This window comes from Natator depressus, chromosome 2 (genome assembly GCF_965152275.1).
Source record: "Natator depressus isolate rNatDep1 chromosome 2, rNatDep2.hap1, whole genome shotgun sequence".
In the NCBI taxonomy this organism is placed as follows: domain Eukaryota; kingdom Metazoa; phylum Chordata; order Testudines; family Cheloniidae; genus Natator; species Natator depressus.
Genome location: NC_134235.1, coordinates 225586545 through 225612857, shown reverse-complemented (window position 1 = coordinate 225612857; position 26313 = coordinate 225586545). Strand labels below are relative to the sequence as shown.

Below are 26313 nucleotides of genomic sequence, written 5' to 3'. Positions count from 1 at the left end.
AGGCTAATTAAGATGAGCTATTATCAGAAGGAGAAAAAAACGTTTGCAGTGATAATCAAGACTGCCCATTTAGACAGTTGACAAGAAGGTGTGACGATACTTAACATGGGAAAACAGATTCAATATGTGTAATGACCCAGCCACTCCCAGTCTCTATTAAAACCCAAGTTAATGGTATCTAGTTTGCATATTAATTCAAGCTCAGCAGTTTCTCAGTGGACTCTGTTTTTGAAGCTTTTCAGTTGCAAAATTGCCACCCTTAAGTCTTTTACTGAGTGGCCACAGAGGTTGAAGTGTTCTCCTACCGGTTTTTGAATGTTATGATTCCTGATGTCAGATTTGTGTCCATTTATTCTTTTGCGTTGAAAGCACATGTTTTGGAGGCAGGACTTCCTGACTCTGCCACAAACTCCCTGTGTGAGCTTAAGTCAGTCAGTCAGTCTCCAATTCCGCAAAGACTTAGGCACTTCAGTTTATGCACAGTGAGTAGTCCAACTGAAGGCAATGGGACACAATGCCTAAAGTTACTCGTATTTGTAAATCTTTACGCATATTTCCAATCAAACTGGACGTGGTTACATGCTATTATTTTTTATGTTTAATATAAACAAAAAAGTAGGTGTAGTGGGTAGCGGTGGCCACTCCAGCTACACAGAGGGTGCTCTCAAAAAAAGACTGGTTATGTGCCTGGTGATGTCTCGGGAATCCTCCATGGAGATTTCTAGGAAGCTTTGCAGAAAGGTTCTGGGAAGGGCTGCCTTACTTTGTCCACCCCGGTAGGACATTTTCCTGCGCCACTCCAGTATTAACTCTGCTGGGATCATTGCAGCACACAGCATTGCAGCATAAGGACCAGGTCTGTACCCAGACACTTGCAGCATCTGCCCCCTTGCCGCCTCTGTTACCCATAGGAGAGTGATATCGCATAGGATCACCTAGGGGAAACGGGGAAGTTTTCAATGCTAGCCATTAAACTGCAAATAATTCAACAAGTAATCCGCCCTCCGTTTGGTGAAATTGGGGTCACACAACTGTGCTTTCCCAAACATGCATGGTTGTGGTTGGAAGGGATCACCGTGTATTGCAAGCAACATTGAAAAAAAAAGGGGGGGGGGCTTTCAGTTTGTCTTTTTCCCCAACCCAGTGCTGCTTTTGTAAAAAACAAACTATTTGGAAGGCTTTACACTGGTGCCTGTCCTCAAGCACCATCCAGGTTGCTAGGGGAAAGGGGACTTTTCTCAAGTTCCAACCTGTGATCCCAAGGATGTCTTCACAAAAGCAGCAGCACAAGACCTCTCGATCATGTCTGGAGCAGCAAACCAACTCTTGCAGTAGCCAGCGGCTACGATTACATTGTGGCTTGCAGTGAAGCGCATTGAGGGGTGTGTTTTTTTATAAAAGAAGAATTAACCTTGCACTAGAAACAATGTATGAACTGTCAGTGCTGTCCCTGTGCTTTGCATTCCTTGCAGCTGAAACCTTGTCCATCAGCGCATCGTCCACACTCGGACAGAGACTTTCCCAGATTAGAAGACGGAAAAATAAGCCTCAGGAGGACATGTTCAGTGAGTTAATGTGTGCCTCCGAGAGTGACAAGATGGAGCTCAGCGTATGGAGGATTACACTATCCGAGAACCTGGACCTGGACAGGGAGGTCATGAGAGCATGCAGGGAACAAGAGCGAGCCACGCAGGAAGAGATGCTGCAGATTATGAAGGAGCAATCTGACATGTTGAGGCATCTAGTTAAGGTTCAAGAAAGGCAGCTGGATGCTAGAGTCCCTTTGCAGCCTATGCTGAACCTGCTGCCATCATCGCCCAGTTCTGCATCTCCTCCCCAAAATGTCCTATGAGGTGGCGGTGGCTAAGGGGGAGTTCAGTATCCCTTGCACTCAACATTAGGGGAGGGTACAAGGACCAGAAGGCACCCCTTCCCACACCTTTGATTGTTATTGCCGTGCATCTGTAAGCAAGCTTTCCTTGTTCCCTCGCCTCCCCCCCACAGCGTTATCAGCCCTTTTGCCCCAGGTTATCTTACTTTTCTTTGCTCTGTCTGTGTGTTTGTGAGCATAATAAAACTTAACGGATTGAGGAGAAAAGGCTCTTTATTCATTCAGCACATGGTGCTTGGTGAGGGTGGAGTTTACAGGGGAGAAAATACAATGTGGGGGACAGTTTGGTAAGGAACAACACAGATAAGTGTCACATTGCTCTGGCTCATTGCTGAAACTGGTAATTCAAAGCCTCAGAGAGACGCAGAGCTCCTCGATCTTATTCCCCTGGTGTCTGGCTGCTCAAAATTGGCTGCCAGGCGATCAGCCTCAACCCCCCACCCCCACCCTGGCGGACACTTGTCTCCCTTTGTTTCACAGATATGATGGAGAGCCCAGCAGGCAGCAATAGCAATGGGGATACTGCTTTCACTGAGGTCTAACCTAGTAAGCAGACTGTGCCCACAACCTTTTAAATGCCCAAAGGCACATTCCATGCACCTTTCCCGACCATCCCACACTGATGTCAGTAAAATGGCCCCTGTGATCCACCAGCGCTTGCAACAACATTGAGAAATCCTCCTTTCAGTTTATGAACTCTTTGGCAAGGTGGTCTGGTGCCATGATAAGGATATGCGTTCCGTCTAGCTCCCGACCCCAGGTAGGGAACCCTATCATGGAAAAACCATCCACTATGTTGCCCAGAGTCACTGCCCTTCCTAGCAGAAGTCTGTTGATGGCCCTGCAAATTTGTATCACAACAGATACCACAGTAGATTTATCCACTCTGAATTGATTCCCCACTGACTGGTAGCAGTCTGGCATTGCAAGCTTTCACAGAGCTATCTCCACTCGCTGCTCCACTGTCAGAGCACCTCTCATTTCAGTATTGCTGTGCTTCAGGGCTGGGGAAAGCTCTTCACATCTTGAAGTTCCTGGAAAGTGGCCCTATGCATTCGAAAGTTCTGCAGCCACTGCTCGTCATCCCATAGCTGCATAATGATGCAGTGCCACCAGTCAGTGCTTGTTTCCTGGACCCAGAAATGGCGCTCCACCGTGTCAAGATGATGTGTGACTGTCACCAGCAACTGCGAATTGCTCCACTCTGTCTTTCAGCAGGGCTGCTTGCATGGCATCACATTGTTCCGTGAGGCGGCTCCTGTAAATACTGCAGTGTACAGGGTCCAGCGTCCAAGGTCCATGCTTATCATGCTATGGCGTCCATGCGGGTAACCCAGGCTTACGAAAAAAGGCGTGAAAAAGGCTTGGTTTGTTTGCTGTTGATTTTAGGGAGGGAGGGAGATAAGTGCAAAGATTTACAAATATGGATTAAATACACTGATGGGAGACATTCTCCCATTGGCATAGGAGCATCATCACTGAAGTGCTACCACGGCACAGCTGCACCAGTGCTGCTGCAGCACTGTACGTGAAGACAGCCCCACAGACCACGAGACAATGCCACTGGGCAATGCTATTTCAGATGTAAGCCTTGTGAGTGCAGCATGGCAAAGCTCTCCCCCTTTCTGATACTTGCTGTGTGGGGCGACAATTTAATTTCTTCAGTCCCATCATTAAAATATGGAGAGCCACTAGCCAATGAGACCAGCTGCAGTGCTCATGCCTTGAGTGAGTAATTGTACAGTAGCATCAATACTAAGTTCTGTGACAGGACTATTACAAGGGAGAGATTTACTAGGGATTCTCAGTGGCATCCCAACAGCAGAATGTGTCCTCGTTACAGATGCAGTGGCGTCAAGTAGAATAGTACAGGAGCCTGAGTCAGGATTTATAATTGAGTTTGACATTACAGTCAGCACGCAGCACTATTTGCTGGGATTGCTGATCACAAGAAAAAGGTGACTGTGTTATAGAATAAAGTAGAACATGTGACCAGTTGGTGCAGGAGTTGCTCCCAACTTTGTGCGGACGTATGATGCCAGAATCTTTGCTTTCTACTGCCTCTGCACAGGGGACAGGCGCAGTCTGAGCCTCCAGTTACCAATGCAAGTGGTATTACTTTCCCCAAAGGGACCTAGCCCAGCACGGAGGGAAGCACACATTGCATCATTTTAAAGGGTACCAGAGGTGCTGCTGTTGTCTGCTCCCTGGAAATCCCCAAAAGCCTTAACTCTGGCTGAGACAACCAAAGTACATCCTAGGATTTAAAAGTCATGTGGCCAGGTCCTCCCCGGGTTTAAATCAGTGCAGGTCCATGAAGTTCAATGGAGCCATGGTGATTTACACCATCTGAGGATCTGGCCCCCAGTCTGTCCCTAAATGTGAGGTATGCACACATACTACTAGACAAGTTTTTTGACTGACAAGAGCAGGACTTTCATTTCTTTACTGTCTGAAAATGAATGAAAGTTTCTCCTTACCTTATTAGTATACAGTACCACTTTGAGAACACTGCTATCTGCCATGGAGTAATAAAATTGAAAATGGCAATTCTTGCCAAAGCAGTGATACATGGAGCTGTTAAGATAAGCACTTTTGTATAATGTGTTGTCATTAGCTCCCATACACACATAATGGCCTGGAAAAAGAAAAAGAAAAGAAAAAAATTGTATACCATTTCACAAGACACCTCTTTCCCTCAGTCCTTAAAAATAAGGACTACTGGATTCCTGTCATCAAAAAGACAACTAATGGTTTCAACACCAGGATCTGGTTGTCTTGTTCTAAAATTATGAAATGATGTGACTTGAATTGACGGGAATTTCTTATGAAAAAAACCTATAACGATTTTGTTTATACTATGACCCCATGCACCCAAATACTGGTATCAGCTGATGCTATCCTAAAGCTGTTACTTCAGACAGTAATAGTCTCAGGCCACAACCTGTCCCACATTCTGTTTAGCTGCTTCACATTTTCAGTCATTCCATATCTAATCATTGTTGGATTTTATCTGAAGTTGGCCTTTCTTCCTTCCCAGTGTGTTTCTAGTAAATATATTTCACAGTAAAACTGCTATCGTCTCTAAAGAATGAAATGGCGGGGGGGTGGAATTCTGCCCTCCTGCAGAAAACACCATGAGGTGTAAGATCTCTACAGAGCTATGTGTATACCAAAGTGTCGGTAGCACACTGTCTTTCCATCTGAAGCAGGAAACCAATTTGGGCTTTTCTTGACCCTGCTGCCCCTCATAAAAGTGTTTCTGCAGAGACCTAAAAGAATACCTTACGTCCTCAGCAGTCTCTTTTTATCTATCAGAAATAAAAAGACAAGACACCTGTTTTAGCTAGAGCACAGCTTTTTTCCCTCCTGAGTCATAGGATACTTTGCTATTTTCTGCAGCTCCCAGTTAAGATATTTCATGACATACTTGTTTGTTATTAAATCACTTTCACCTTCTGTAAATATAATTTTGATCTCAAATTTAGACCATACTCCTGGAATGCTTGAAACATAAAACAGGGAAATGGCATTTTATAAAAAAAGGTTTACAGCTGACTTTCTAAAAAGGCCACATATTCCCCCTTATTGCTGCTCTTTTGCACTTGTTATTTAGGATTCCATATTGCAATACAGCACCTGCTATCCCTCTTCATCACTGAACCTAACCTTCATAGAGATGGCAATATTACAAAAAAATACAGTGTGCTAGTCTATACAGATTCAGAAAGCATCTATATTTTTATGACTATTGCACAATGAGATCAGCCATAAATTAGCGGTAGAATTTCTTGTGCCCATTCTTCAACTGAACTCAGAATCCTACAGCTGGTAACATTACATCTGGAGCTGGGCAAATAACTGATTTTTCCATTTACTGGCCCTTTCAAAAAAATGGTTCAACAATCTCAACTGGAAAATTGCGAAAACTGTTTTGTAAATCGAAAAAGTCAAGAAAGGTTTCATTTCAGGTTCAACAAAATATCTTCTTGAATCTGAAATGAACTAATTTGTTTTGTTGTCAGGAACTTTTTTAACATAAAAGCAAAGCAAATGAAAGGCTAGATTAAAAAACAAACAAACAGGGGTTGGCGGGTGCCTCCCTTATAACTGTTAGACCTGTGATTAGAGCATTCACGTGGGATGTGGAGACTCAGGTTCAGTCCCTGCCTCTGCCTGATGTGGAGCAAGGATTTGAACTCAGGTCTGCCACACTAAGCAGCTACGGGGAATGCATTCCCAGTTACATTTTACTGATCATTTCAACAGAGGTGAGAGGGAAGGGTATGATACACATTTCAGCCCACCCTCTAGGGTCTGAGCATGGTTAACGCCAAGAGATCACGTCACCTAGGACTGTGGTATGCCAACAAGGACAAAAATCTGGATCCTACTCTAAGTGGTCACTTGAGGACTCCAGTCATACTACTAGACAGTGCACTGGAGGAAAACTGGCCCAGCTCTCTTCTCCCTGCTTATCAGTACAACACAGGAAAGGGATTGGTTCTTATTTTAGAATTTTGATTTGGTTGCATGGGTACATGACAAACAAGTACCGATGGAAACACTATCTGGATAGGACTAGACAGATTTGAGTATTCCTACCACTCAACTAACAAAGCTTTGTTAGGAAATTGGAGAAAAGTGTGTTAAAACACATTTTAAACTTTACTGTAAGAGGACAGATGTACAGTATAAGGCCACTACATTCACAGCAAAAAGGAGATAATAAACACTGAAAGGAGTTCAAATAAATGCCCTTCTGAACTAAATTTAAAGAGTCCTTGACCTACAAGATTATGAGGAAGTAGCAAGAAGCAGCTTTGGAAATTCTGTCTGCTGAAAACTCTCCTCCCACTGCTGAAATAATTTAAGAAAAAATCCGGGTAAAACAACATACATTTTAATGATTTTGGCCATTTTCACAACATACACCTGATTGGATTTGCATCAGTAGTTACTCTTGAGGTTTTTTATTTGTTTATGTTAAACCAAGGTGTAGAATCTGTTTTGATTTTTTTTAGGAAGAAAGAACTGTGGGAGCCACATGCAGCATGGTGTAGGCTTAGAGACTGAAAAAAGAAAAATATCTGGTAATGAATAAAAATACAGTAAGGATAGAAGCGATAAGGTTAAAGGAGGGGGGAAAACTCTGAAAGAACTTCTAACTTTAGAAAAACTAGGAGAAATAAAGTAACATAACAAGTGGGGGAATGAAGCAACACAGACAAAAAAAAAATAAAAAGTCAGCCAAGGTCCGAAAATATTTTATTAAATTTAAGAATACCAGGAAAGGAGGATTACTCAAATCCTATAGTCAATTCTTTCTTTATAAATATAATTGTCTAGACCTGGACTCCGTAATTTAGTTTCTGACCCCTTCCTATTTATGGTAGTGGAAGCTTTGATCAAAATCACAAGCTAAAGCTTAGTCAAGCTTGATTTGCAAGTTTGAACCTTCCTACAATACATTTTTGAGGTTTCATTACACCGTAGCTCTGGTTTTTAGAGTTTTAGTCATTAAGATGACCTCTGCTCTCTCTTTATAACTTGAATAATTAGCAAGAAAAGAAATGCTGAAAAATTGTGCATCAAGCAGCGAGGAGCTGAACTAGTTCAGAATTGCTGGATGCCTTCCAACATTTCTGAAGAATTCATTTCTGTGTATTGCTGTGCCTTTTCTCTCATGTGTTTATGTGTTGTTTCTCCTTTACAATATAAAGTGCTTAGAGCAGCCCCAACCCACTGTTTATGAAGAATATATTCAGCCTACTCAATTACTTGTGTCTATTTACCCAATTAATGATACCCACATACCTGAATGACAGGCATTTAAAAACATGTTCATTTCCAATACAGATTAATTAAGGAATTAAATTTGACCCAGTCACGTACCCAATAGCCATTCCAGCAGATAAAAAGGGCAGTTAGGGTGTTCAGCACCTAGAGAAAAATGATTGCCTGCATTGGCACACATGAAGGCTCATAGCCATTACTGACATAATACTCCACTAATAAGTTAGTGTGTGTCACCGACTGAGGCAATGTCCTTCATGTGAGGTGTTGAATTGAAGTCCCTTCTTTGCTAACTGTCCAGGCGGAAATTAAAGGTCCCAGAATAATTCAAAAGAATGGAGGAATCACCTTGGTTTCCTAGGCAGCATTCCCTCTGCCCTATAACATATTTTAATGTCCAGAAATATGTACTATTAATAAGTGCATATAGCAACCACGTTTGCCTACAAGGAAAATACTTACTATCGACATCTTATTCATTGTTATAAAGTACTTTCGGATACAGAGTTGAAAATAATAAAAAGGCAGCCAAAGTCCGAAAAGGTTTTATTAAATTTAAGAATACCAGGAAACGAGGATGCTTCAAATCCTATAGGCAATTCTTTCTTTATAAATATAATTGTCTATAACCCAGATGTTATTTTTTTAAAGCATCTATGTCAACTACTATGACATTTTGCAAGAAGTACTTTGCATCTCTGGGCTCAGCAAACTTCAAACAGCAATCAATAGACTATAGACTTAAAAAGTTACCATTGCAACTAGTGCTACATAGAAACATTGGCGATAGTCCTAACAGAAAAGACAAGAACAAAATGAGCCTGGAAGTCCATTCCATGGCATTTTTGATGTTTTCTTATGCTTTCAAAAGTCTTTGTCAAAATATTGTATTAACAAGTGTAGCAGTTTTGAATGCCAGGACTATAATAACTAAAGCTGCATTTTTATTAAGAACATAAGAACAGCCATACTAGGTCAGACGAAGGGTCCATTTCGCCCAGTATCCTGTCTTCCAACAGTGGCCAATGCCAGGCGCCCCAGAGGAAATGAACAGGTAATCATCAAGTGATCCATTCCCTGTTGCTCATTCCCAGCTTCTGACAATTATGGAAATTGTGACAGATAGGGCAATTTCCTGCAATATCCAGGATTCACTTTATTGAATTAAGTGTATGTATCATTGCGGGCCACGGATTTCATGTAAGTCCGTGCAGAAGGGGGACCATAGCCCTCCAAGTACTAAGAACAGTTGTGGAGGGTGGGGTGATTAGGCAAATTTACTCAGGTTGTAACACCTTGTGATGGGGTATACAAGCCCCACACTGGAGAAAAAGAGGATAAGGAGTTGCTCTGGGCCCAGGCCGCCTCGTCCCACTGCACCAGGAAAGCTTTCACAAGCTGGAGTTTTAAAATGGGAAACAGAATACCTCAGTGGCAGGGAGGCAGGGGAAGTAGCTGACTGATACTCTGAGTTCTTGGGAGCTGGGAACACCACAGGAGCTCTTGCTGCCTCAGGCTTGGTGATGCTGACCTGAACAAGCCTGCAAAGGAGGGTGACTTTCGAAGGTCAGAAATGTATTTTTGTGTTCAGTTCTTTACTTTATCCTGTGGGAACGGGGAGGGGGTGATCCAGAGAGGCAGCTGCATAGCACTCCAAGGTGCAGGGCTTAGCTGTCTACCATTGGGCCCTGGATCAGAGCCCCGTGGAGAGACTGGGCCAGGGCTTATTTACCAACCTTTAAAGAGGGGACAATGACAGTGGGGAACCTAGTTGGTACAATGATCCTGATCCCAAGAAGCCCTGAGGCCCTTGCTGACTTGTGAAGACTTCCACATTATTGGACTCTTTATGTGTAACCCAAAAGGGGTGGACTTGAACGAGTGACTCGGCCAGAGGGCTGAGTCACTAAAAGGACAGACCACCACAAAGCAGAGCTATAGAGAGAAAGGGGAATGTCCGGGAGGAAGACAACCTGCCCACTCCAGCCTGACTACTAGGTGGCCTTGGAAGTGAGTGGTCCCCTTCACATGCCTCCAGAAAGCTACCACCATCTGGAAAGAGGCTCACATTTATAATTATTAATTATACAGATTTGTTTTGTCTTTGGGTGGTCCAATTAAAGGTGTAAAGCGAAACCTTGGAATGCATTGGAGGCTAATACAGAGCAGCACCTGTTAGGATATAGATATTCAGGCCTGTCTGTAAAGGCCTTTACTTTCTGAATTTAGGTATATGTTTATCACTTAGTAAGTTATGGAGGTACAAAACAAGAATCAAAATCAATCTGCCTGTTTGTAGGCCTTCTCTTACTGTGGCAGTATGAGGCCCTGTTCTTAGGCTAAGGCCTTTGGCTAAGCAGCAGAGGCAGCCATAAGCTGGGAAGTGGTCCAGACCAGTCACACTGAAATAAGGTACTATTGGACTGTTAGGAATACAATCCTGTCCTGATAGTGCCTATCACCACCAGATAAAGATGGTTAAAGAAAACTTAGTATGATAGCACCCTGTCTGGCAAGAACTCACTTATCAAAAGCTGGGGTGCGAAATCCTCATTTCTGTGTTGTTCTGTCACTGTAGTCTCCACCTCCCTATTGTTTGTCTGTATAATCTCTGTCTGGTTCTCTAATGGTTTCTGTCTGCTGTATAACTAATTTTGTTGGGTGTAAACCAATTAAGGTGGTGGGATATAATTGGTTAGATCAATCTGTTAGAATTGGTTAGTTAAATTTCAGTAAAATGATTGGTTAAGGTATAGCTAAGCAGAACCCAAGTTTTACTATATAGTCTGCAGTCAATCAGGAAGTAAGGAGGCGAATGGGAACAGGGAATGGGGGTGTGGGAATTGGAATCATGTTTCACGAAGGGGGGGGGAACGGAAACGGACACAGGCAAGGCTCTGTGGCATCAGAGCTGAGAAGGGGGACACTAAGGAAGGAAATTGGAATCATTGCTTGCGGGAAGTTCACCCCAATAAACATTGAATTGTTTGCACCTTCGGACATCAGGTATTGTTGCTCTCTGTTCATGCAAGAAGGACCAGGGAAGTGAGAGGGTGAAGGAATAAGCCCTTTAACAGCACCTTACAAATAACACTGCTGTGACAAAAAGGACTTGGGAAGGATTTAATTTGCTATAGAATCATGATGTAATCCCCCGCCCACAGGTAGGACAAAAAATATTAGAGTAAGGTTTGATTTATCAAAGATCAGCTCGTTTGAAAACTTAGATGAAAGCTCTTGATGTTCTCATACTAAATGCATAGATCTTGTTACTCATACTGAATATTCCAAAATAAAGGCTAGTTCAAGTATAAAATAAAGCATGTGATGACTTTTAATTCTATTTCCACAATGTTTCCCTCTGACTTGTCCTATAAATTACCACAGTCTAATGACAGCTAATAACCATGTATTTATTTAATATTCTTACCTCCAGTATCATTGCTTTGATCTTTCAGGGGGGCTGATTTTGAGGCAAGATTATTTCCTGCTTTTGTGCGCACCCAGGAAACGTGTTCAAATGATGAATCTGAATTCCAGTCACACATGTCAAGCTCAAAACTGCAAACGTGCTGCTCTAAATGGGAAAGCAATCATTCGGTTACCTCTGAAGTCATTATTTATGAGAATATTTCCCTTTAGAAATTAATGTTCATTAAACTACTTGATAGTCCGTCTGCCTCTGGTTACCTCACAAGTAACCAGCCTACCAGTGGGTTTATCGGGTATTCTAGGCTGCCATCTTTAGTGATACCACTTCAAAAAGTCACTGCCTAATGATGGATAATTCTTCCAGAGTGAAGAATTACGTTAATTTATAATAAACATAAAAAATTAGAACATGAACATTAGAAAATACAATGTTTTGATTGACCTGATCTAATTCTTTTTTCTGATTTTTTTGGTTTTTAAAATTTTTGAAGTTTTAGACTTTTTGTTGGGACAGGAAAACCTTTCAAAATTTTAATTCTTGCCAGAGGGGAAAACCATTTTCCGCCCAACTCTAGTTATTAAAGGCATTCTGTGGCAGAGATTGAATTAGAGCCTGGGGTCTTCTGGCTCCAGCCCAGAGGTTCACTTGTACAACCTTTACGTACGGTAGTACCTCTTTATGTAAGTAGTTCCAATTAGTAGAATAATTGGGCCTGTCCTATAGTTTTTGGGGACATTACCACAACTTCCTAAAGTTCTCTCAAAACTCTCAACTCTGACTTATTTGCAAGTCTTCAGACAGAGAAAAAATTAATCTAAGATCTTTTTGTAAAAATTCAATATTTCATAACATTGCTCCAGCTTTGCAGAAATTTAGCGAACTTAAAAACATGCAACTTTGTCAAAACAAAAAATAGTCTCTTCTTCTCCCTCTTTGGGAACATTGACTTTCAGAAATTCACTGTTTACTTTTCTTGTGGCAAGATTAGAATGAAGATGCTTGAAAATGCATGTCAGTATCTATCTATTTTTTTCTGCAATAGGAGTATAGACACTTTGATGTATATAGAAAACCTTTGAAATGCAAGCTCCACTAGATATGCTATTATAGGAGATTTTTTAAAATAGCTCTCTAACATTTACTATTTAACAATTAAAAGTCATTCTGTGTAGTTTACATGTGTTTATATAATAGCTGTAAATCTGTGGCTTTTTTGAGCTATGTAATTAAGCATCAGCCAAATTTAGTCAATTTAAATGATCTCTTGAAGGGCTTGCTTATGCTCATGCTTAACTTTACTACAATGAATGGATTAGGGCCTAATTTGCCATTTTTATTACACATAGAAAAGCTGAAATGACAGTATATAATTTAACTGCAAAGTACAAACTTCAAAGGATTTTAAATGTAGAGCCGTCACCCTGTTGATATCAAGTCAACCAAAGTCAGCTTTCATGTAATATATTACTTCTACAATTTTGCTGAATGGCAGACATGTACAAGCCTCAGAATAGTGAAGTGCAGTTTGACATTTCAGCAATCATTGCTTAATGATGACATCAGTGGGGAAAAAAATTACAAGAGGACTATAGGATCTAACCCTACTTACATAAATCAGTGTTTAGAAATACTTTGGATTATCCAGCTCTAATAAAAGAATGAAGACTTTAACTGGGTTTTGAGATGTTTATATTTAAGTATATCTGGTCTAATATATTTTTCTACTAATGTCGGTCTCAGTAGAAAATATTTTTGTTATGAAGTTGGATAAAACTCTCCATTCATTTTAATTCCTGGATCTTTTTAACTTCAGGAGGAGGGGGCTACATACAAGTGGAAATCAGTGGGAGGTAGAGGAGAGTTGTGGAGAGGATTGCTGGGGGAGCGCTGAGTAGACAAGGTGGTAGCAGAAGGCAGTTCCTTGTACAGTAGAGGAAGGAGGAGTGGCACAATGAGGGAGCAAAGGCGTTGATGACAGAAGCAGGAGAAGGGGGTGTGTGTGTGTGTGTCTTTTTCAGCCCATTCAGAGCTATAACATGGATATATATTTATCAATTATTTGTAGCGTTTTTATGTGCCCTGTTTTGGGGAGAAACCATGTCTGTTTTCAGTGGACAGGCAGAGTCTGGACCAAAAAATATTCTTTAAAAAATGAACATGCTCTCAATAAGCTAATTTATTCATGATCCCAAAAGCTTAGTTTTATATTAGTGAACACAAATGTAGCTCCATTTGCAGAATGGCTGGTACCTAGGGTATTGTGACAGGTAGGGTTTCTGGAGAAATGCAAGTTTCACCACAAATTTCATGAAATCAGAACTAGTCTCCCTTTAGAGCCCTCTTACCCAGCCATTTCACAAAGACCAGCACAATAAAGAGTTTACATTTCAGCTGGTCATGAATCTGGCCTTCTATTTGAAATGTTCTGCATTAAAACCCTCTTTCCTGAAGCTGGAATTCTGACTCTTTGCTCTTTGACACCTGAGATTTCATCTCGGGAAGTTGACTTCTTACCTATCATGTGTCTCTAAATTTGGATGTGACAAGAAATGGATCCAGGCTGAGCTCATTTGATGAGCTTTGTACTGCTGCAACGGATCAGTTGCTATGTTATGCTTTGTATATAAGTAAAATAAGTTTAAAACTTATAATTAAAGATATATATTGATTCAAAGGGGGGGGGGGATTTTTTGCTTTAAAAGAGCTCTGCTTACAAATAAAGCCAGTAGATTTAGAGAGAGAGATACACATGCTATTTGAGAAATCAGTTAGTGAAGCAAGGACATACTGGCTCATTGGCCACAATGACAAATTATCATTTTTTTTCTCTACATCTGTCCCATTCTCCCATCTCAGCTGCAGTAATCCTCCAAGGAAGGGACAGAGAGAGAAAAATCACATTTCTGCATTGAGAGTTTCACTGACTCCCTGTTTTAAATTTGGTCTTCTAAAAAGCATACTGCAGAAGAGCGGCAGTTCATAGGGCAAGTAGGTCCAAAGCCTGTAATTTGGTTCCCAGCACTCCTCTGCAGCCCTGCTGGGTAACAGTTACTAGTGGGTACTGGCATGTAAATAACTACACCTGGCATCCCACTTTGCTTCTACCTTTCCCAAATGCAGGACATCTGAGGCATAGAAATGCTTATAACACAGCAAGTTTCTTTACCTGAAATTTAATTTTCCTATTTAAATAGAGATGTGTCCTGTGAAATAAATATTAATCTAGCCTTGAATTATTAGGGTCCCAAAGATTTGTATTTGACTCTCAGGATGAAGGTAACATCATCTACAGATGTTCAGCATTTTAAAATATTAATCAGATTGGATATCTACTTTAGATGTCAGTTCTCATTGCCTTCTCAGGGGAGCCTCCTATTTTGGATTCCAGTGCACAAAACTGTTTGCAAAAGCTAAATATACCTGAAACATAAATTCTTCATTCCAGAAGATAACATTGTGATGCTGGCAGACCAGACACCAGCTTATGCCAAGGTCGCCATGTCTCAACTAAACACTGACAATACACAGCTGGAAACTATCTGTCTCGCTTGTGGGTTCATATTGATAAGCTAGGTACTAGAATTATAAGAAAGTGTTCAGTGTTTGGACTCTATCAAATGCTTGCGAGCTGCTCTACGTATTAATCTTACTTGTCATATCTGTATGACGCCTGTAATGTAATATTTGAGTGGGCGCAATGTGAGCCTCTGTGACCATGAATCTCCATACTGGAGAGGGACATTAAATAGTGAGAAGAGCTGTTCTTCTACAGAAAGTGTTATGCCGCTCCTGCAAGAAGAGACCCATTGATACCCAACAGATTATGGTTGGATCTTACAACTGGAAACTCCCTGCATCTGGACTGAGGAATCATCAACAAAAGGGCTAAAGACTCTTAGTTCTGCTCTCCTCCCCATGTTGCTGCTCTCTATGTTGCTGGATCTCAGAGGGCGGGGTAAGGAGTTTCGTAGGCATAAGCAAGAGATCCCCAGATACTTAACCTGAGTTAACCGTGAAGGACAAATACAGCTTGCTGATTATAGAAGCCTCTATTGCCTTTTAAAACCTAAGTAACTAATTTGTGTGTCTATATCCACTTGCTTTAACCTTGTAAATAACTTTTAGATTTCCTTTTCCTATTTAATAAATCTTCATATAGTGTATTATAGGATTGGCTTATAAGTGTTGGCCTTGATGTGAGATCTAAGGCACAACTGACTTGGGGTAAGTGACTGGTCTTTTGGGAGTAGGAGTAACCTCAATATTGCTGTGATTCTTGGTATACAGGCCATCTATCACAGAGATACACTCAAGACAGACCAGAGTATCCAAGGGGACTGTCTGTGACTCTGTTAAAGGCTGTTAATGTGCCCGATGAGTTTGCACTTGGTGAAGTTGGTTGCTGGAATCTAAGCTTAGAACTCAAAACCAGTTTGGGGTTTGTGTCCTGGTTTTTCAACAGTCTGCCCTGAGATTTGTACTCACACTCTTGTGCCACTATTGGGAGCATCGCAAACATATACCAGCATGGTAAAGTAAACTCAAAGAGACTCAGATTCTCAGGCCAAGCAGCTTTCAGCACAACTCAGGAGTGGGAAGATGCGAAGCTGATTTTAAGTCACCTTTGCACTCCTGCAATTTTGGATCATCAGTGTGCCAGTACAATCTCCTGCTGTAAATCAGACTAGCCAGTGGTCCAAAAAGGTTATTATTATAGTCAGGGACCTCTGGAAGTGCAGACAAGCCCCAGTCATGTCCCTTTTCTCCTGGACAAACTCTGTCTTTCTGTCTACAGAAAGGGGACTGGCATAGGAAACATTCCACAGGCTCTACACCACCAGAGAATGCCATTATGCTTGGATGATCTCCCCAATGGCTAGCTACATTGACTTAATGGCTGCTTAGAGGCAGCAGAGTAGTGCAAAGTATCCACAGAGCAGATGAGAATCAGTGCCTTAAATCCTTAAAAGGTTGGTTGTTTGAGGTTTTTTTTTAAAGGTCAGCTCCACAGCTTTCCCTCAGCTGGATGAAAACATGAATTCTCAGGCAAAGAACAGTACGTCTTTCCTGCCCATTGAAGATTTTGTGGTGGTATTTCTGCAGAAAGTTCCTGAGGCATTTATAATATACCAGATTTGTTAAAAGTATTTATTGTCCTTCTTTGTAGTTGTGTTTATGAAATCTGACAGCAGATAGTTTGGAGGAATAAAATATAAGCCACATGAAAATGATTAAGTAGTTGAGAAATCTTTTGAGTACAAAATGGCCACTTTGCGTTTTCTCTTTTGGCTTAAGGGGGAAAGAATTATTTTTGTGGTTAAAGGATTCTTACCGAATGCTGGAAAACATCCTCCACTGAAAGAAATATCATCAATAGCAATGGTGCCATCTGGTCCCCAGGCCTCAAGTGTCCCTTGAATGACAACCTGCATGATGTTTAGTAGCAAGTTAGGAGGAAATGCTATTCATGTTGTCTCACATACATAAAAAGGGGAAAAAAGGATACCTGTATTCTGCAGAATCCCTGAAGTTGTTACATTATGTGAACTAACAGTCTAATCACACAAGAGTATATACTGTAGAGTTTCTACTGGAAATAAAGAAGCCCAGGTCATGCAAAAAAAATTATCTTAGTGGATTAACAGCCTGGATTTTGATCACTACTGTGGTTTTTGTCGCCATGGATATACACCCTAATCATGCTTTCAGGTCAAAAGCTAAATTGACTTTAACCAAAAGGCCCATGCAGACCACAATAAAATGTATTCCTTTCAGAGGAACTAAGTCAATTAGGATCATAGTGGTTAAAAGATAGAAAAAAACGTATGGGATTATCAAGTCCCTCCTTCCACCAGGGCCTGGGGATAGCAAGTGTGCTTTTTTCCCATTTTCGGAGTTTACCAGGCAGAGATCTGGAGCAGTGGCAGGACAACTAATGCCATTCCAGCCTGTAAACTTTTGTCAATGGAAGGGCCCAAAAGTTATCAGATGTTAATCACTAACACCTCAAAGGAGATATTTTCCCATCAATGATACTGTACCATTGGAGCTATGCACAGATGTCTTGCATTTCTGTTAGTGATTTAGGGCTAGATTGTAATCCAGCCTATATGGCCACCCAGGAACATAAGGGGAATAAGACCACACAAGCACACTTCCCCTGTACAGCCTTCCCTCAGCCTGACCTCAGGCCAAGTGGGGAGAGTAGGGCTACATATCCAGTACTCCTTCACCAGAGAGGTCAGCAGGGAGTGGCTGGAGAGAGGTAAGAAATGGGTAGAACCTAGGCGTTGCTGCCTCCCCACCATGAAGGGGCCACTGCAGCTGAATTGAGATTATGGTGTAGGAAAAGAAGTAATTTACTGTGGGCAAGAGGCAACAGAAGATTATTTTCCCCCATGGGAACAAGGTGGGAGTGGTGATAAGGAAGGAACTCCAACACTGAATCACAGTTCCCTGGGCTCCTTATGGTGTGGTGATGCTACACCTTGCCCTTACAGAGCTATATCTAAAAGCACAGTCTAGTCTTACTATTAAGTGTTAAATTGATAATACTAAATCAGCAAAACTTCCAGTATTAGTTTTAAAGTTCAGAGACAATTTTATGGACTGCTTGTACAACTTAATAGAAAAGACATTAGGCCCCCAAACCCATATTTTGTAATTAATTTATGCCATAGATTATTATAGTCTCCACCAGTGAGTGCTACCTGTATTCCAAAACATTTGGGGGTAATACCACATAGGATTTCATTGCCGAACCATAGATATGATCATTATATTTATTCCTTACCTTGCTCCAGGGAAACAACATTAACTACTGTAATAACAAAACTATAATCACATTCAGTTTTTCTGGCTACATCTGAACTACATAGGCAATATTATATCATGTGTACCCAAATGAGCTGTGTACAACAAAGCTAAATATGCACACGTTCAAAGCTGAATATATAGCTGAATTTGCCAAAACTACATTGAGTTAGCCATGTCGTGTATATCCCAGCCTCTGCAGTACTGTGGAAAGTAGGATAACTAGTGACTATTTTCCCTTATTAATGCTACAGAAAAACTGCAGCTAGCCAAACACGGAGCAGCTGCCTCTTCAGAAATAACAGTGTTGTTCAGAAACAGTGCCATCTTGTGAGTTTATATTTGAGCTGGCCAAAAAGCATTCGGATGGAACAGTTTTCTGTTAGAACAAAACATTTAATCAAAATCTATATATTTCTCAAGAACACATCTATCTTGACAAAATTTTCTATGGGAGAATAACTTTCTCATTTCAGTAATGTCAAGATGTTTCATTTTGATAATACCAAAACATTGTTCCATTTTGTTTTGAATTATATTGAAATAGTTTTAATCTATATAATTGATAACTGACCAATTTTATTTAAATATTCTGATATATTGTGTGTATATATATTATTATGTACTATATTATGTTTCAACATTATCAAAAGGCAGAAAATGTTTTAACTGCAATGTTTCATTCTGATTTGTAATGAAAATAAACTTTGAAATGTGAGAATTTTTCATGGAACAGAAATTCTATTTATGACCATCTCTCATGTATACACATATTGTACAAAGAAGTTTAAATATATCAAGTAAAGCTTGGGTGAGTTATGATGTAACTTGGGTGAGTTATGATGTATAATATAATTATAATCACATATTCCATTTTTCCCTTAATTTATTTATTATAAGGTTTTAATTATGCCTCCAAAAATGTTATTCAGCTCGGGATCATAACTTGGAAAATAAAACAAACATATTAGTTTAAAAATTTACAAATAAAATAATAAAACAAATGTTTGACCATTTCACAATTAGTATTATGTATGTGGTTGAATTTGACTGGTTATTCAATAGGCTCACTTTTTTAACAATTTAAACCACTGTCCTGATTTTACCCCCTTGACTAATCTGAGTAGAGATGGGCTGAACTTGCGTGATTTGGGTAATACTAGAGCAGTAATGTCTTGTTTTGGTTTTGCAAAATCAGAGGTGGTTTCAGAACCATATTCTACAGAACTACCATACGGGGTACTATTAAATGTTGTACTGCTGCTATCCCCCTTAGAGACCCCCACACATAATTTTGTGACTAATAATAATAATTAATAATAGATGATGATATCGGGCATAAAAACAGTGTGTGTGCGCTCACTCACATACCAGGGAATACCCTTAAATGCACCTATTGAGTGCTTTCTAGAGCAGTTGACTCACATGACACTTCATGACTTTTGGGCCATATCCACTAGTACACTCTGACTGTTTTGCATCAGCAAGGCTAAGCAGCCATAAAGCTGTTTTAACCATCTGGCCTAGCTGGGTTTACAGATGCTTTGTGTTGCTGGAGTTGCACAAAATACCTGATGGGAACTGGTTAATCTGGCCCTTATTTTTTAAAGACATGACAGATGCCTTCTCTGGGGAAATAGATAACCTCAGTGGACTCTGATATAGTGAACATAATTTCAAAGGAAACAGAAGCTCTAGGTATTAAACATATGCATATGAAAGGAAGCTATTGCAAAAAGGAAGAAAAACCTTGCTGAGAGTTCAGCTGTCTAAGGAGGTACTCTGTATACTTCCTGGGTAGTTTGATTGCAAGCTTCCTTTCACAGAACCTTTTGAAGAATACTTTTAACACAGTGCAAGATGTTACAAGAGCATCCCCTCCCTGCAGCCTAGCAAGGCAAAAAAGGTTAGCAATAGATCACCAATAGTTATTGTACATCACCGTACTTTAATAACAGCCTTGATGATTGGTATAACCAAAGGTTCCCATGGGGTCAAATATGTCCCAAATTCCTATGAATCTTTTAAAGATGTACTGTTTTCATACAGTGAATGGATTATTTTAGATTGATATATATTACTCTGATATGTTTGAACACATTGCTGCATTATAAAGCACATGAATGGAAAAATAACATTACAGCAGTGGTTTATAAATAGCAGCATGGGCAAATTTTTAAGTTTGTGGAATTCTGTACATGTTCAGTTCCTGCATATTTCCTTTCCTTTACCTTCTTGCCACTGTTCTGACACAAAACTTTTCTGCTATTTGCCCAGTGTTCGATACTGGCTTGGGACATGCAGGAACTTGTCTTATTTCTTAATATAAAACTGAGGAAAGGGGAAAAAAAACCACTACTGAAAATGTACTAGTGAAGGGCTTGACACAATTGACCTCAGAGAGAGTAGGTTCAATGCCAATTTTAAATCTTTCTACTTCAAGATTGCCAATTCTGTATTTTTCTCTCTCAAACTTGGCTTGAGTTTCCTACTCCATGAGAAAAATGATAGTGTTAAATACTTACCTCACACCTTCCACTACTGTTTTGTTTTTTAAAAATGTTATAAAGGTCTTCTTCACAAATGGCAAAAACTGTATCCCCCTCTCAATTCATTTAACTCAATAACATCTGAACTGATTCCCCTCAAAATTTGAGCAACAAATATTTACTGTTCCATGAGACCAATCCTGGAAACATTCAGCCCAAAAGGCCGAGGAAATCATTATAATGGAAATGCTTTGTTAAGCTTAGCAGTTGCATTTGCTGCCATAACTATAACAATGAACACATCAGAATACCTCCCTACCAGACCTATTATTGCTAGCTAATCATGTAGTGCCAGTGGCCACCAGCCTGTAGGCACTACAATGGCTAAGATTATGACACGTTCTCTTTTTCTGTGACTGGCAGCTCTGGTTTGTATGGATGAATCCTCTGCACATGCTGAATCCCAATGAAGTCAACAGTCTTCCTAGGCAGGCAGATTCCTGTCTGTGCAATCAGACTGCAAGAATGGAGCCTAACACACCAAATACAGAAGCAATGACAAGTACAGAACTGAATCACAGGGACAGTATCTACCATCCCAACACTTTTATTCAGAGCAATCTCTGCCTCACCCAAAAAAATGGATGTTATTTAATATGTAAGACTTGCAGCCCAGAGTAACTATGGGGAAAAAACTCTGAAGAAAGAGCTCTGCTAGTCAAAGGATGGGCTGAGTTCATTCTGTGATGGGCAGCTTAAAGTGGTGCAGATCTCAATACATCAGAGCTCCCTATAGTTGGCAATAAGCCGATATGGCTTTTGATTGACTATATCACAATGGTTATTTTTCTACCTTTCATTTTTGCAGAAGTTCAGTGCTCTTGAAAAATGCCATCTTGACAGCCCTGGAGACTGAGATCATCTAAGTATCCACAGGACAGGTTCAGAAAGACATGTGCACTGCAAGATCACACACAAGATTCTGACAATATGCTTCCCCTTGGAACTGGAGGGAACACTTCCAAGGATGAGAGGGTACTTCAGTGCCGGAACTAGCCCATTGGGGGCCCTTAGCAGAAATATCCCCCCCACACACACACACACACAATATTAACAGAGGCAAGTTCTTATAATAAAAAGTGAATGGGGGGGCTTAATTTCTTGGGACCCTAAGCAATTTCTTAGTCTGCTTATGCCTATTGCTGGCTCTGCTGACAGTTCAGTCTCAGTGCCTGTTCAGATCCTTGGCCACTCTGATAAGAGTCCTAAAAGCAGTGACATTTCAACAGTAGTAATGATCTGTTCTATAAGGTGCACACCTGTCCTCCAGGAATTGGACTGTGACTATCAACTCATTTCACAATGACCCCCCCTCCCCCCGAACAGCTATCAGAAGGTTAAAATGTTTGCTAACCAGTCAACCAGTTATGATTACAGAGAAAAGATTCCATATTCAATTAACAATTCCCCTCGCCCCCCCCTTTTTTTAAAGTCTCAAAAAAGAAGGATGGGAGATAGAAAAGCAAATGTAAGGCTTGATCTTGATCTCCAGCATGAAGTTGCACACTGTTGGGTATCCAATAATATCAGATAAGCCCAAAAACTCAGAGATGCACTGCACATGTGCCCTGGGGAGTTGTGCCTTAGTAAATTAGAGAGGCACACACTGCTTTGAAAAATGTAGGACCCAGTGGACAGTAGCCACTTTTACAAGTCAAGAAGTGATGAATGTTCTTCAGCCTAAGGGCAAAGACCTCATCAAATGATATTATGACTGCCATGGACAGTAACAATATATTGCACAATGAGGCATTTGGTCAGAAGTATTACAAAGCAGAGACTTACTGAGCTCTTATAACCAGATGGTCCTTACCTGAAGGGTAAGCATAATAGCCAGATCCTCATGATAACCATGCTAGGAGTAAAATTACCCTGATATTTTTTAAAACAGTATTCTGCAGAACAGTGAGAATACATTGTGTATGATGTCATTTTGTAGGTATGATGCTATTCCTTACTGTGCTAGTGGTCTGCATAGATTAACGTAGGAAAATGTTGAAACTAATTGAGCAAACTTTTAGAAGGTTACAGCAGTTGAGAACTAGTGAAATCACTGCATAAATATATCTTGTAACAAAGCCACAAAGCTAGACTAAATATTGTAAATATTTAATCACCTAGCAAATCTCTATAGACGTTCACAGCCAATAAATAAACAAAAAAGCTCCAGTCTAGCAAAACAGTTAACTTCTTTGGGGTATGAAAGAATAAACAACTAATCTGAGCTCCGAAACAAGTAACTTTTATGGACAAGTTCCTATTTACAATGTTATAAGAGTGACTGTTCTGTATAAAATCTGAGCACATTTTAAATGGATTTCAGTTTTTAGCTTCCACATCACCACAAGATAAGATCAAGCAATAATAAATTATATGGGTCTTGAATAACTAAAATGTGTATCTATCCTTTCTTTGATTCACATTATTTTCCAGATCTAAGATAATTTTTATATTTATCTTCACACAATATACTAATCTCCCCATTATAAATATACATTGTAGCAATTTACAAACCTCAAATTTTTCAGTGCTGTTGATTGTGATCACATTTGTTCTCCATTGGTTTTGTAGCCCTCCTGCTTCTTGCCAGATGTTTTTAAAAGGACCATTAGAATGTGTTTGGAGTCCCACCATCAATATTCCCCTTATTTGACCAATCCAATAGTAAAATGAAATCTAGGACAAAGAAAAGTTCTGATTATTCCAGCAAATCACAATGACAAGAATATAATGAAAGGAAGGTGCAGTCCAAATACCTGGCAAATGTGTTTGCTATCAGTAGGGAGGAAAACTCTGCTCCTTAAAGTTGCAGGAGATGAGGCCACTTCAGAGGACAATAAGAGGAAATAGGCTATTTTTAAAAAGAGCAAGAATAAAATAGAAGGTTTAAGAACCAGTGGTATTCTAACAAATCTATAGAACATACCAGAAAAATTACATTATTTAGTAACTGATTGGAAATAACAGGTAAATAATTACATTGAGGAGATTTATCTATAAGAGGACTTTTTCTGGGATATTTTTTGTGGTATAAATTACAAACTATGTTAAAAAATAATCAGATATTCAATATTTTGTATTCTAGTCACTTTTCAATGTGAGGGCCCAAGCCTTATTAACTATACACTAAAACCCTGCTCTGAAGACAGAATTAATAACTCCCCCATGGGCTTTTCTATGATGCATATTGCAATAGTATCTGAGTGCTTCATAAACATTAATGAATTTATTTTCACTACACCCCTTTGAGCACAATCCATCTTGTCCATAGAATGAGGCAGGAGTCCTGTGGAAAAAATAGTTGTAATTAAAGACTGTATCATAAGGCATATGCACAGCAGGGCCAAATTAAGGTTGCACAGATAACCTTAATTCCAACATTACCTAACTTTTGACTTTTACTTTGCAACCGTAATAATGTTCTTTTAGCATGGTTTATTTTTGTGCACAATTTTCTAGGTTTGTAAAAATGCAAACTGAAAAAAATAGAAATTCTATGGACCAGCACTAGTGAGGGTGGAAAACTTTGTCAGTAGTTTTTTTCAAATATTTGTTGACAATAGAGGAAGAGACAGACTCAGGGATATTGGGTTCCTTTCCAGGCTTTGGAAGGGATGGAACTCTAGTGAGTTCAGACTCTTCTGACCATCCCCCATAGTCAGCCCCCCAAGCATGACCCCTTCTTCCCAATCCCCTTCAACCTCTCCCCACATCAGTCTTGTCTCTTCCCCTGGCTCCTCATCACAGTTCCATTCTTCTCATGTAGCCGGTCCTCTTTGCCCAGCCAGTCCATGTTCCCCTCCTCACGGCTCCTCACACAATCTCTCTCCCCTCCTCTGGTCTCCAGTCACCCAACCCCCATTCACCCTCACATCCCTCATCCCCACTGGTTCCTAGTTCCAGTTTCCCTTCAGAGGCTTCTCGTCTAATGTCAGTGTCTCCCCTCCCTTCCCTCCCTCCCCCGGCTCCTTGTTCCCATCTCTTTATCCAATCAGTCCCAGCTTTTTCCCCACATCCTGGCTTTTCATCAGATCTGTCTCCCCCCTTCCCCGCCCACCACATCTCCTTCCTCCCCCCACACTGATTCCCAGATCAGACTCCTTGCCCGGCCAGTCCTAGTCTCCCCTCCCTAGTTCCCAATACCCCCCACCTGAATTCCCAGTCCTAATGTCCCCCCTACCCCAGTTCCCATTTTACCTCTCCTCCTTGCCAACAGCCTCCCGTTAGTGGCCGTGTCGTCTCCTCTACCCCCACATCAGGCTCTTGTCCCCTTTGCATTTGAATCAAGTAGCTTCCTCTGCCATACTTTCTGAGCCCAGCAGGGAGCATCCATTGGCAACACAGGAGACATCATCTTTATGCTCTGTTCCCCTGCCTGGCCCAGCCTGCAGGAGCACAGAGCTTCAACTCCAGGGAAAGTTAGAACAGCTTAGATTTATTGATACAATTCAAAATGATTAAGGAAATGGTGCTCAGGAATATGCTTTATATATTGTGACAAAGTTCCTGCTCTACCTTGGTGGGTCTTGTGCTTATTGGTGGATTTGCTCACCTTGGAGCTTCACGGCAGCCCTCAGCTTGGCCACTGCATAACTGTTATGAGGCCGTAGGAGCTTGTCCATAAGATGCTGGAAGGTGGCAGGTGCCCCATGCAGTCCAAAAGGAAGAACAGTATATTGAAACAGACCCTCTGGTGTAGAGAATGCTGTCTTTTCGTTCACATCTTTGGCAAGGGGAAATCTGCCAGTATCCCTTTGTTAAATCAAGGGGGATCAAAAATCGGGCATTGCCCAGGCGGTCAACTAACTCATCGATACGGGGTATGGGGTATGCATCGAATTTGGATATCTCATTCAGCCAGCGAAAGTCATTACAAAACCTAGTGGTGCCATCGGGTTTGGGCACCAACACAATCGGACTTGACCACTGACTGTGGGACTCTTCGATGACTCCCAGCTCCAACATCCTTTTTACCTCTGCCTTGATCTCCTCCCTTTTTGCAGCTGGGACCTGATAGGGCCTTAAAGTTACCTTTGCCCCAGGGTCTGTGATAATGTGGTGATATGCTTCGGTGGTCCGGCCCGGTTTGGTTGAAAACACGTCCTGGTATCGGTTGATCATCTCAGTTACCTCCTTCTTCTGGTTTGGTGTCAGATCAGTGGATATCCTGATCTGCTCCTGCATATTATTTCCCTGGATCGGGGTCTCTTGGGCCACTACACACGCCTCTCGTTGGTGCCAAGGCTTTAAGAGGTTAATGTGATAAATTTGTTCTTGTTTCTGGCGTCCTGGCTGCTGCACCTTGTAGGTTACTTCCCCCACGGGTTCAACCACCTCACAAGGCCCCTGCCATTGGGCCAAAAGCTTGCTTTCTGCCGTGGGTACCAACACCATCACCCGATCCCCTGGTTGGAACTGTTGGACTTTTGCCTGGCGATTGTAATGGGTTCGCTGGGCCTCCTGCGCCTTTTCCAAATGTTCCCATACAATAGGGGTGACCCGGGCTATCCGTTCTCGCATCTGCAACACATGGTCAATTATACTTCTTCCCGCATTGGGTTCCTCTTCCCAGATTTCTTTTGCAATATCTAGTATGCCACGGGGGTGGCATCCGTATAATAATTCAAAGGGGGAAAACCGAGTTGAAGCCTGAGGTACCTCCCAGATTGCAAACATAAGGTAGGGTAGTAGGGTGTCCCAATCCTTCCCGTCTCGACTTACCACTTTCCTTATCATTGCCTTGAGGGTTCGGTTAAACCTTTCTACCAGCCCATCGGTCTGCGGATGATAGACTGAAGTTCTCAGGGTATGTATATGGAGCAGTGTACAGA

The 26313-nt window shown here is 41.0% G+C and overlaps 1 protein-coding gene across 1 annotated transcript in view; it reads right to left on the bottom strand.

Moving 5' to 3' along the window:
* Positions 1 to 26313, bottom strand: part of MALRD1 (MAM and LDL receptor class A domain containing 1) — a 450886-nt gene that overhangs the window by 401840 nt on the left and 22733 nt on the right. Inside the window, 5 exon segments of the mRNA XM_074946044.1 lie at positions 4372 to 4529; positions 11118 to 11264; positions 16453 to 16546; positions 22997 to 23158; positions 23239 to 23333. Of these exon segments, the coding sequence (XP_074802145.1) occupies positions 4372 to 4529; positions 11118 to 11264; positions 16453 to 16546; positions 22997 to 23158; positions 23239 to 23333 (656 nt within the window).